General features: G+C 38.4%; 1 protein-coding gene across 6 annotated transcripts in view; it reads left to right on the top strand.

Annotated features, from left to right (window-relative positions):
* The window catches only part of MTR (5-methyltetrahydrofolate-homocysteine methyltransferase), a 59,210-nt gene that overhangs the window by 31,818 nt on the left and 14,540 nt on the right, over positions 1 to 12,852 (top strand). For 3 of the 6 annotated variants that reach the window (XM_074818397.1, XM_074818398.1, XM_074818399.1), the window contains exons 21-27: positions 221 to 328; positions 3,994 to 4,094; positions 6,053 to 6,120; positions 6,972 to 7,092; positions 10,029 to 10,110; positions 10,871 to 10,969; positions 12,550 to 12,625. In XM_074818397.1, coding sequence (XP_074674498.1) covers positions 221 to 328; positions 3,994 to 4,094; positions 6,053 to 6,120; positions 6,972 to 7,092; positions 10,029 to 10,110; positions 10,871 to 10,969; positions 12,550 to 12,625 — 655 coding nt within the window. Of the gene's footprint in view, positions 1 to 220; positions 329 to 3,993; positions 4,095 to 6,052; positions 6,121 to 6,971; positions 7,093 to 10,028; positions 10,111 to 10,870; positions 10,970 to 12,549; positions 12,626 to 12,852 lie in introns of those variants that run through there. The other 3 variants (XR_012622473.1, XR_012622474.1, XR_012622475.1) reach the window with 3 other exon arrangements.

Below are 12,852 nucleotides of genomic sequence, written 5' to 3'. Positions count from 1 at the left end.
CTGTTGTGAGTGGTCCAAGAGGTTTCACTGTGAAAGCGAGTGTCATGTGTAGACAGTCCAGGAGGGCCAGCAGCCCGCTACCACAGAATGCTCTGCGAAGCTGGAATCTGGGTTTGCAAATGAAGTTTTGTTTGTTGTTTGAATGGATATAAAAGAAAGCTAAGAAAAGTCTGAGGCTATTCTTAACACCCAATCTTTATTGTTTATTTTATCTATGCAGGTGATAAAGTCTGCTCGAGTTATGAAGAAAGCAGTTGGCCACCTTATTCCCTATATGGAAAAAGAAAGAGAGGAAAGGAGAGCCAAACGAGGCAGCATAGAGGAAGAGGCAAGACAGTCCTTTGTGCTGTAGCTCTTTGATAGCATGCCATGACAAAAATTGAAATTATTTTTTGCTAATGACACTTATTCAGCTTTCATGCTGGAGAATTGATGCAGTCATATGGAAACTCACAATCTTGGTGTAATTTGAAGGAGGTCTGAAATTCATAAAGTGCAGTTTTTGTGGAACTCTGCTTGGTGTGTGCCTAAGCTGTTGTCACATGTTTCCTGAAGGATGCCATAAGCCTTTGTAGGCCCTTTATACCAGTGTTACTTATTTCTCGTATTTTTGTAGGCATTTAATTCTAGTGTTATTTATGGTACTTCTTACTTTATGGCAATTTTTGCTGTTTGCTTCTACTACTTCTGCCCTCAGTGAACTCTGGAACTCCCTTTTGCATGTTCAGAGCCTGTTACCATGCTTCTCTTTATTCAGCTCTTCCCTTCCCCCTAGCCCTGACCATTCTCCCAGCTAAACAAAACAGTTCTCACATCCTTTTTCTTCATCGACTGTGACTTCAGGACCTCTTGTTATGATAGAATAGTATGCTTGTTGCATGTGTAGCCATGACCAAGTTACAGGGGACAAGCATTTATGAAGAGGGTCTGAATATAGTTGTCTTTTCATATGTGTGCTTTTTCACTAGTGTCTAAAGACTACTTTTTATGTAGTGTATAGAATACATATAATTGAAAATATCCAGTGATTTTCAGATCCTTGTGGGATTTTCCTTTGTGGCATTTCCTATTTCACAGCCAACAGTTGGTGATGCCTGAGAATAGTTGTATCAACTGCCTGTGCAAATACTTGAAGTAATTTCTTCTAAATTTGGTTAATGGAATATGTGATAGGAGCATTGGAAAATGACGATATAGAATGTCCCTTGTTTATCCATACTGATGAGATTCTCTTCAGTAGAAAAGAGAGTTCAGATGAATTGGACAAAATCCCCTTTTAAATACTCATGTCTTCTGTTTCCTACTAGATTTATAATGTGATAGGTGCTTACAGTTTTGGTTGTTAAATATTTTTCTTCTTCTCTTTGTCTGATTATCAAATTGAGGTTTGATATACATTTATTTGTCTTTAGTCTTGTGGAGCCTTACCTTGTGTTTGTGAGTTCTCAGAGACAATAGCTGTTACCAGAATCTCATACTTACACACACACACACACAAAAATGGAAGAATAGCAGAATTTCTCTAAACTGTGATACTTGTATATTTCCTTTGGTTTCCCTTCTGTGGATTTTTGAATGGTTCCTGATTCTTCCCTTGAAATCTTCTTACACTGTATCTTTCCATTTGCTGTGGATCTGTTACATGAATGTTCAGCATAAATATAATGAATACAGCAAATAATTTAGAAAGAAGAATGACCTGATAATCAAGCCTGACTAATCTTAATGGAAGAAGGATAGTCTCTATTCCCATGTTGTTTCTGGATATGAAGAAGGTGTCTTCTCTCCAGTATCTCAAGTGGATCTGTTATCTGGCTGTCATGAGTCACCTTTTTATGTGTCATTTCTCTCCTGCTCATGCTGTTCTTTTTTATTTTAATTGAGATGACAATGCTGGTATTTGGCACTTTCTGGTTTGTTCTGATACTGTTTGAAGTCAGTGAAAATCATTACCCCATTGCTTCCACGAGCACTGGATTAGGATCTACTGCAAACTCTGACACTTAATTCTCTGGCTAAAAAGTGACGTGGAATTTGGGAGGTTCTTAAAAATACAGCAAGCACTCTGAAGAGATTGTGAGATATTCTGTGTGGCTGAGGTGAGCAGGAGGGGAAAAACTAGGGCTTCTGTCCTCCTGCTTCCTCTACCTCCTGCTGGGCAATGGATGTGGTGCCTTCCTCTTCAAAAAAAATGCTGTCACTGTATAGAGAATTGGAGAGAGAGGAAAAAACAGCTGCATCTATCTCCGAAGTTAGATGTTGACTTGAAGGAAAATTATTTGCAGACTGTGGTAGCTGATCTATCTGATGTTACCCAGGCTACTGTAACCTCCAGGACAGTTTTAGTCACAGCCAGGAAATATAAAGCGTTGATAGTTACATTTGAGGATAAATAGCTGTGGCTGTGGATCTCTATGAGGATTAAAAAAACTCAGCCCTTTGGATGTGTGCCCAGAACTTGAGGACCTCCTTGCACGAGACAATTGAAATCAGTGTGCCCTAGATAGGGTTTATTTAAAATGGCCTGTACTCTGGCCCATGTTTTCTGTTTCTCAGCACAGATTTTCCTTCTTATGTGCAAATCCGTTTGTTTTGGTGTTTTTTTTCTTGGAGGTTAGTCACTAGTTAAATCATCAGTAGTTACTGGGTGTCATAGATGTGGGGAGTGCTTCTTGTTCTTCCCCCAGTCCTTGATTAATCTCTTCCCCCGTTTTCTCTTATGTTCCAACAGTATATTTTCAGCTGCAAATTTTTTTATTGATGTACTGAGATGGCTGACTTACAGACTTCCATTTTGCCTTCTTTGCTCCTCAGTCTTCTGTAAAACAAGAGCACTGGGGAGATAATAGATTTTAGTAAACAGCAGCATTTGTGGGGACCCAGGGATTTTGTTCAACAAATGTGTTAAGACCATGGAAAATGCTAGTATAACTCTTGGTAAAATATAAGGGGTTTTTTCCCCCAGAAAATTGCGATGACAGAAGACAATGTAGGTTGATGAAGTAGAGAGCTACTTGATACTGTCCAGAAATACAACCTGCTTCACAGAAGGACCTAATCCTCCAGTTCTGCAATCTGCAAAGGAGTTGAGATACTGGTTGGAAAAATATTTTGTAGTTTCACATAGAATATGCTCAGGTTTCCACTTCATTTAAATTCTGTGCAATTTAAGTAGTCTGTTACTGGCATCTGATCCTGCACCAACTCAGACATGGCCTGTGATATCCTGGAGCTGCCCCAAGTGACAACAGTGATTATACAACTAAAAATGTAGTGCAAAGGCCTGTGTCGTGGTAGAGAATTGCTATAGGCAGTTCCACTGTTGCCCTGCTGGTAGGCCCCCTTCGTCAGGGCTGAATGCTGTCTAGTCTAGAACCAGTTTGTGACAGTACAGTTTCCCTTCTTCAAGGAGATCCTTTTTCTGGCCTGTTTGTTCAGCTTAAGTAGTCTGACGTAGCCTGATCACTGCACTGAAATGTCTCCCTTGCTATTTGTGTTGCATAAAAAATTAGTCTCTTCTGCTTTTGCTAATTCCTCTTATTCTTCTCAGTATTGCATTGAAAGATTGTTCTTGATGCACAAGCAGGCATGTGTTTGAGTGGTCATACCCTTTTGTTCCAAATATTCTATTTAAGCTCTTTATTGATGAAGTTTATATCTGGAGCAGAGGTACTTTAGGAGTTCAGTTACTGCACTGCACGAAATGTGATCCAGATCTGAAATTTTTTTATGCTATTGTGGCTTTTTAAACACAGATTTTTTTTCAATAACATGCATGCAATTTGTAAGAATAATTCTTGTGCAAGTTTTTATTACCTGGGTCTTTTAAAATAGTTTTTAATACTGACTGTATTATTTCTACTACATTTTGCAATTACTTGTACTACACTAGGAGTCTTGGTCATGGATTAGGATTGCACTGTTGAAGGATCTGTTCAGACATACTGAGGCTTCTGAGTAGTTTAACTCTTGTGTTACTTGTTTGACTTTTAGGATCCTTATAATGGTACTATAGTACTAGCAACTGTGAAAGGAGATGTACATGATATCGGCAAGAACATTGTGGGAGTTGTTCTGGGCTGCAACAACTTCAGGTAAAGAGACTAATATTAAGTAGCTGGGTACACAACTGTATAAGGCTAGCTAATTAATATCTTAGGCTAGCTGCAGCTGTGGTGATGGCAGAGGTGGGCATTTCTTGAACTGACCTCTGTTCCCCAGATTGTGGTTGGAAACACAGATCATATCAACTATTACTGATGGGGAGGCAAGGGGGAGTATAGCCTCCTCCTTTAATACTTTTTTACCTAATAAATTGACGTCTGAGGTGAATACAGTTTAACATCAACTGAAACATAGATGAGAGCATCAATTTTTGTATTTGTTTTATATTAGTTAAATAAGTTAAACATACAATGATAATGTCTGAAGAAATGAGATACGACAGTTGCAGTAGTCAAGACTATGTGTGGGTAGTGTGTTGTGTTGGGAAAAAGGAAGTCTTGTAAGATTCAAATGACCCTTTTAGTGTGTTTTTCATGGTGTTTGTTAACTGAGGTTTTAAAAACTTGCTGGGATATGTTTTGTTAAAGAAGAGATGAGATTCTCATCCTGTTTCTGAGCTTCAAAAGACAGAACTTCAAGAAAAGTCAGCTCTTTCAAGGCCTGCGTACATGCAGCAGGGCTGGCAACAGTGTTGGAGTGATGATCATGTTTCCATCAGAGCCCTTTGTCAAGTGTCTGTTAAATGTTGTGCAAAACTGAATCTGCTTTGGAACTCTTGTCCTACTGCTCATTCTTTTAGTTTTGTTTTTGACATGGGGCTGTAATTTGCTCTAAAAAGAGCCGAAATGATCCCTTTATTTTAAAACACAAAGGGTTGAAGCCAGTAGCAGTGCTGTGTATATGCAGTATATTCTGTTTCATTATCACTTGAAATTCTGTTGATTGGTTTCAGGCTTTCTTGAGCTTTATTTAGACTTACTGAACTGAAGCCATAGTGTTTTCTGTCACCGTAAGTGTGAGTGAGGCTGAATGAAACTAGCAGGCTGGCATGGCTTACTTGAAAAAAATAAAAACCTTGGCAGTGTCTAGGGTCAATAGGAGTAAAATGGGAAGTGCAGCATCTTGCTTCATAAAATGTATGCTTTAATAAGACAAAAACCCCTTGATATGAATCATCTTATGTTCCTGATATAAGATGTGATGTCCACAAAACCTTTTCGTAGAGAAATGCTACTACTGTTAGTTAACCCTGGTAAGCAGCTAAGCACCACACAGTCATTTGCTCACTTCCATCCAGTTAACCTCAGTGGAATGGGGAGAGAGGAGAGGAAGAACAAAATCAAGAAAAAATGTGGGTGGGGATAAAAAAAGTTTATTAAGCGAAGGAGAAGTGGAAGAAGAGAGAAAGAGAAACCAAAACAAGCGGTGCAAAGAAAATCAGTCGCTACCTCCCATGGGTAGACTGATGCCTAGCCAGTTCCTGTGCAAAAGATGGCTAATGCCTGCTAAACCCTTTCCTCTCCCTTTTTGTTGCTGAGCATGACATCAAATGCCATAGGATATTTCTTTGGTTGGTTTGGGTCATCTGCCTGATTGTATCTAGTCCCAACTTCTTGTATACCCTCCAGTCTATACCCTGGGAGATTAGTGTGAGAAACAGAGAAGGCCTTGATGCTGGACAAACACTGTTCATCAGTAGTTAAAACATTAGTGTGTTACCAGCATTGTTTTGGTCCCAGATCTAAAACACAGCACCATACCAGCTGCTCTGAAGAAAACTAACTCCACCTCAGCCAGACTCAGTACAACCATGAAAAAAATTTTTTTAAAAGTTTCTTACACTTGAGTTTTCTTATCTACTGTATCACCTGGATCTCTGATGTATTGAAAATTTTGGCAGACCCGGAGTTATTTCCTATAATAAAATTCCCAACAGAGGTCTTAAGAGAAACAAACAAAAAAATCTCAATTTTAATGTATTTGCCCTTTAGCAGAAATTTGACCTGTTTTTTAAAAGAATCTTGTATCATTTCACTTCTTTTCACAGAGTTATTGATTTAGGAGTCATGACTCCATGTGATAAGATATTGAGAGCTGCTGTTGAGAACAAAGCAGGTATAGAGATTTCATCAGTACTCCTGAATTGTTTGATTTTTAAACCCCACTTGCATTTTCTATTGCCACTCATTGCATTCCTATGCTGTCTATGATTTGGTCAGACTATCTTCAGCTAAATCAGAACTTTTTCATTAACAATAGTAATTTTTTAGTACTTAGTGCTTCCATGAAACTTAGCCTGAGGACCTGAAAATGTGTGTCAAAAGGACAACTCCAAGAGAAGTATTTTAGTATTTGTTTTACAGATGGATAAATGGAGACTTGGAAAGGTTAAATAACTTTGGGTCTTAAATCAGTAAAAGAACCTTGGCATTCAGCCTGTCAGATCAGTGAGTGTGAAATCAAGAATGAATTGTTCTAATAAATAATGAACTTTCTGAAACAAGTTACAGTTGCTTTGAAACAGTCTGTTGCATCTTGGAAAAAACTAATTGTGTGGAACATAGGTGGTGAAGTTTGAAAGTGTTTGCTGTTTCTAAGGGCAGAGCTTACAATTATTTTGTCTTATTTCTCTCTTCAGTGCCAAACTTCTGAGGTTTGAAGCTTGCTAATCAGAAGTACTGTGTATTTATTGCTGAAACTAGAGCAGTAGATGTTCAGCAGCTGTGAAGACTGTATGAGAAATATCTTAAACTGGGGATTTGGAATTGCTTTCATTCTTGGAAAGCTTTCACTTTCTAATTAGGTCAAACCTCGCTTCTAGTGACTACCCTGCTTTTTATCTCCCTGTTTTCTGACACGTGAAGCTATCTGATGTATAAAAGAAGTCTTTCTGTATTAATTTCTGTGTCTTTCTAGAGTGGATTTGCTAAACCTTTTGTGTATGTGTGTTTGTAAATTTGCAATAGATATAATTGGCCTGTCTGGTCTCATCACCCCTTCTTTGGATGAAATGATTTTTGTCGCCAAGGAAATGGAGAGATTGGCAATAAAGATTCCTTTGCTGATTGGAGGAGCAACTACTTCTAAGTAAGCTATCTCGGTTGGGAAGATGGGAAATGTGTACAAAAATAGTGTTAACCAAGGTAAAATAAAATTCGTAGCCATTTCTCTCTCCCTCTCTCTCATTTTCCCCCAACACACACACTGCTATGTATTTACTTAAGACTGAATGTTATTTCTTATATCAGAAGTCCTAGAAGATAGAGGTAAAATGTGATTGGGACACAACAAATAATGGACATCTTAACACTCACAAAAATGAAATGTTTATGTTATTTGGCAAGTGTATATTGTATGTGGAAGTACTGTTATTTCCTTCTAAAAGTTCACCTGCATATGCATATGAATACAGTTCTGTTCGTCTACGGGGTTGAATGATCTCTTTCGATTCACCAAAGCATTCTGAAAATGTAGGATTTTGAGACTAGAAATGGTTGTGTTGACATCAAGGAGCTATTGTCCTAAGAAAGTTAATGTGTTTTCCTGGATCGTTGTTAACCACTGTGCTGGCTGGGTTGAGCCCCCAGTCCTCTTCAGGGAGGCTGACAGAGGATAAATTCTAGCTGCTTGCCTTTAAGCAGTTACCATGTTGTTTTTGATAGGCTGAGCTTTTCTGTTGAGATCTTGTTCTCTCAGATGTGTTCAAAAGAAATAATACAGCTGCTACAATGTCCTGAAGACCGGTGTTGGCAGCCCACTGACACCTAGTATTAATGTTACCGCAAATGTGTTTTGGGCACGTGCAATGGCCTTGGGTCACGCTTTGCTAACTGATGTACAATATGCTTGAGTAGGTGACAGCTCAGATGACTGCAGAGGTCATTTCTTGCATAACTAGAACCTGTTAGCAGTGTTGCTTTCTTTATTAGAGCAGCACATACAGTAGCAGAACCATTGTATTCCATATTTTTGGCCTTAGTGAATCATCCCATAATTTGACAGACAATGAAGAGTAGGGTCACTACCTGTCCTTATTGGTTCTATAGTTATAATGCACGGTTAACTGTATCCTTTTTCTCCTTCTCCATGTGAGTCTTTTTTCCTATGTCTTTGATACTGAGAACAGACATGAAGGGTTTTTTCTTATAAAAAAAGAAAAAAAAGAAAAGCATTATTTCAAGTGGAGGTCTTAGGAGAGCCCATTCTTCAGATCTTTTTAGTGTTTGTCCACAGGGCATTGTGGCCTAGTAATGGATGTCAAATAGCCAGCACCAAACAATTTTGTCGAATTTATTCACAGAGATGAGCATAGCCAACAGCAAGGCAGCACTAGTTTTATCTTTGCATATGGAAATTATTGAAGAATATATGTATAACTGATGTATAAATAATAATTTTATTCATGTGAACTGTATGTAAATATATACTTATGCATATGCCCAGACAAATACGGTTTCTATAAAATATATGTCAAGTAAAGGTATTCTTTATGTAAGACTGGATTAGTAATATATATTTAATTTTACTTCCACAGTTTTAAGTTGAACCTCATGTGTACATTCTCAAGGGTTGTGTACATGTCAGAGGTTGCTAATGAAGAGCAATCTGCACTTTTTTCTGTAATAAATAAACATTGTTATTTGGAATAAGGAGACCATAAGTATTTGGAAGGGTGGAAAGTCAGGTTATTTTGAAAAAGAGGCTGCATTTTGTCTACAGAATCTGCATAATGGAGTTTCTTCATAACTTACAGTAATGCTGATGTTTGTGTTCTTACTATACTGCTTTGGTAAATTCAGATACTGAGAAATAATGGTGACAGTTTTGTTGTGGTAATATTTATTTTTAAAAAAATACGAAAATTAGTATGTACTAATTGATACAGTGCCATTGTAGGACCATGCCCTGTTTATTTCCTTTGTCTGTTCCTATCAAAATAGAAGATAAAATATCTTTTTTAGAAAAAGGGAGCTGCCAAGATCAAAAGTGTGTTGCCTGGAAGCAGATTAAGATGATCCTGGACAGTTGGTTACACAGCTGTGTTGCCCAGTCATCAGTAACCTCCATGTCCAAGTGCTTTAAATATTTGACAGACCCTGAAGAAAAAGGAGATCTTATCTTTGCTTGGAAGATCACTTCCTGGGCTCTGATTTAAATTATTTTAAAAAATGGTATTTGACTAGTGTTCAATAAAGCAAATTGAGCTTTGGCCTGCAAGGTCTTTGTTCCTGCACTTGCTTGCACAGTTTGGCAAGACTCTGAGCAACAGGGGTAGTCAGCTGCATTTCACATGATCACTTAGGCCTCAGTTTAGGACTCCAAACTTTAATTTGATCAACAAAGTACTATAATATGGAAGTGATTTTTCATTATATGCTGAAGTGTTTCAAAGAGGACTAAAATATGAATAAATGCTAAATAATTGGATGAATTGGGAATTCATGTGAATGACCTGACTGAGCGAGCAGGTGCAAGTTTGTAATACTTATTGGCCATTGGCAAAATTCCTTCTTCAGGTAAGTAGAAGATATGTGCCTCTGGTTTTGAAGTAGAGCATCATAGAAATGGAATAATCATCACTGAAATATGTTAATGCTAATCCATAGACCCAGAAACTAGCATGTGGGAGGGAAAAATGTAAGGTGAGCAAAAAAGATTAAAAAAAACTTGTTAGTTCTGGGTAGGCTTAGTTTGGAACATTCTCACTGAAATTTTCTGAGATTCAAACTATGAGTTACTGATTTTTAGTCAGCTGGTGAAACAGTGAGGGAATGTGAGTTGACACATTATTTATAAAGCATTCTGATACTCTTTGAAGAAAAGTGTTTATGTACCTATTATTAAAATCTGTGTTTAATCATCCGTGCATAGCAGATGGATGAATTGCTTTCTTTTGAAGTTCTGGTCTGTGCGTTGTCAGGATTTATTTTGCTGTGGGTTTTGTCTGATTTTTATTGGGTTTGGGTTTTTTTTTTTGTTTGTTTCAGTTGTGAAATGCTTACTCTTTTTCTTTTCCATTGAAGAACACACACAGCTGTTAAAATTGCCCCACGATATAGCGCACCTGTAATTCATGTCCTGGATGCGTCCAAGAGTGTTGTGGTTGTAAGTTCTAAATTATAGTTTCTCATCCGTGAAAAAATACATGCCCTGTTTTTCTGTTGTGCCTCTCATCCTTTCCTCTAAAGCTTAACATTATGGGAGAGAACTGAAGAGGCATGACAGAGACCAGTTTCTAAGCTACTGTTGCTTCAGTTATTTGTTGCTGCCACATGGTTATCTCATCTGACTTGTGTCAGCTATTGTCACTGGATACCTCTAAATGCCTATTTCTATTGTGAGGGTGACTTGATTCACTCTGTGTCCTTGACTGTAGTTTTGAGATGTTTTATAGTGTAGAGAGATGGGGCTAGATGTGAACTGCTGTTCTCTATTTTGGATGTATTTCTGACATTAGTACTATGAAACGTGTGTCTAGAGTTTTCTGGGATGGATGCTCTATCTGTCAGACAAATGGATAGTCTTAGCTGGCAAATACCTGCTGGAAAGAAGTAGGCCAAACTGTGCGTTGTTTCTGTGACTATTCAGTCTCTAAAGTCTTGGAGTATTCTCCTCTCGGGTCTTTGCAGAGCCAGTCTTGGCTCTGCTAATACCTGTATATTAGGGCAGTGCTCTCGGTAATAATTGTATTCTTAAATATGTTTTGAATCTAGTTTGCAGATTAGTGGTAAGGCTTAGTTTAGTGTTGTCAAGTGTAATTGGAAGTGAGCCCGAAAGACAGATGGCTTAGTCTGAAGTTCATATTCTGTCCTTGCTATAGTATGTTACAGTATGTACTTAGTGCTTTCCCATTCCTTTTTTCCAGTGCTCCCAGCTCTTAGATGAAAGTGTAAAGGATGATTTCTTTGAAGAAATATTAGAGGAATATGAAGAAATTAGACAAGAACACTATGAGTCTCTCAAGGTACAAATGTAATTGATTTACTTTCTTTTCTTGTTTGAAGTGGTTGGTACTGGCCTCATTACTAATTCTCTGTTTCAGCTTCTTATGAAGCCATTCAGGTATATTTGTTCTGATTTAAAACATGTAGTAGAATTGATGGAGAACTTCCAGAAGTGCTTATGAAATCAGTTTTTTTAACCTATAAGGGAAAATTCTGCATGAGTCTAACAGATGCTTGGCATATTCTTGGTTGTCCTCAGTGGGCCATCAGTGGTATCTAGGACATCTCTGTGTGTCCTGGTTTAGCCAGGATAGGGTTAAGTTTCCCCAGCAGTGGGGGGGAAGCTCTAGCTGGATTATTCATATATCATGCTGACGTCACATCCTGGCGCGAGCGCGGGAAGAATCGGTGATCGCGTGGTTGGCGCAGCCGGTTCTCTCGCTGCTGTATCGGTATATACTTTGCTCTGTTCATTGTTATCACTATTACTGTTATTGTTATTGGTGTTGTTTGCTGCGTTGCTGTTGCACTACTGTATTAAACCTTTCCTTATCTCAGTCTCGGGGCTTTGTATTTCACTCCCTTTGTGGGGGAGGGGCAGCGGCTGCGTGGTCTCAGACCCCAGCAGGGGCTAAACCATCACACTGTGGAGCTGGCAGTCATGTCAACCAACCTACAGGCGACCAGTGCTCTCCTGGAGCAGTAGCTGGAAACAGGGAGCTACCGTGGGGTAATTAAAATGGTGCTGATTGCTTTTGTTGGTCCTAAGCCACACTGAGTATTTTACAACACTAGGCTTTCCTGATGTTCATATTGTTTAGGTTAGGGATCTGAGCAGTCTCAGAGTAGAAAGCTGAGGCTGCCATTTTAGGAAAGTGAAGAGGAGGAAGCAATGAAATATGGAGATGGACTGTGCAAATTAACAATGTACGTTATTTGTTAGCATCCTAACTCCTCTGAGGCTGTCCTTGTAGGTAAACACAGAAGCAAGCTGAAAGTCATCTGGCTCTTAAGTGGTCTCTTGATAAAGAAAGATAAAGCCTGAGTTCTCCTGCTGAGGACATTTGGCTTGACCAAGTTTGAGACTGTCTTTGCACAGGGAGCCAGTCCACTAAACAGATCAGTGAGTGCAGCACTCTCCTTTAAGCAGAGTTCGGTAGTGAATTCATGGTCCTTACTGAAGTTGCTGTAAATTTCCCGTGTCTTTCAGAAGAGCCAGTAACTTGCCCGGAGGCATGCTGCAGTCACTGGTGGTGGTGGTGTCACTGCAATCCTAAGCTTTGTGGAGGCACTAGGAGAGTATCTTGCTGTATCTGTATTTTCATATATTTTGAAGTAATAAAGGAACTTCTGGTGTAGTTCAGAGGAACTAGAAATCTTGTAGGCAGTTTCATCAGAAGTATATAGGAAAAAATAATGGTATGGTTGTGATATAATCTTACTTTGCACTTGTGAACTGACAGTTGTTGGAACTGAAATTGTCTGTTGTCAGATTTGTCCCAAAGACTGTTTTGAGTAAAACTCTAACATCAAGTCAAGTTACAGTTTGTCTGTCTGAAAGATGGCTGGCTTTGTGAAATTAACCTTTATGTCCATACAGGAAAGAAGATACTTGTCTCTACAGCAAGCTAGAAGAAAAGGTTTCCATAATGACTGGTTATCAGGCCATAAACCAGGTCAGTTTAAATGTTGTTGGCTGTCGTTGTTGTTGTTATGCCTTTCCTTTATTTTATGTATTGATATATATATATAGATTATGCTTCATTAAACTTCAGGATATAGTAGTGTAACAACTTGAGTAAACTGGTGTTTGTCTGAACCGAGATTTTTTTTTTTTGTGTAAATTGGAGCGTTGTGTTTCTGCTTCATATTTTTCACAGTATATTTAAAAACTAAATTAATA

Source organism: Strix aluco, chromosome 3, assembly GCF_031877795.1.
Source record: "Strix aluco isolate bStrAlu1 chromosome 3, bStrAlu1.hap1, whole genome shotgun sequence".
Taxonomy (NCBI): Eukaryota; Metazoa; Chordata; class Aves; order Strigiformes; family Strigidae; genus Strix; species Strix aluco.
The sequence above is the reverse complement of the archived record's forward strand: the minus strand, read 5'-3'. Positions and strand labels throughout refer to the sequence as shown.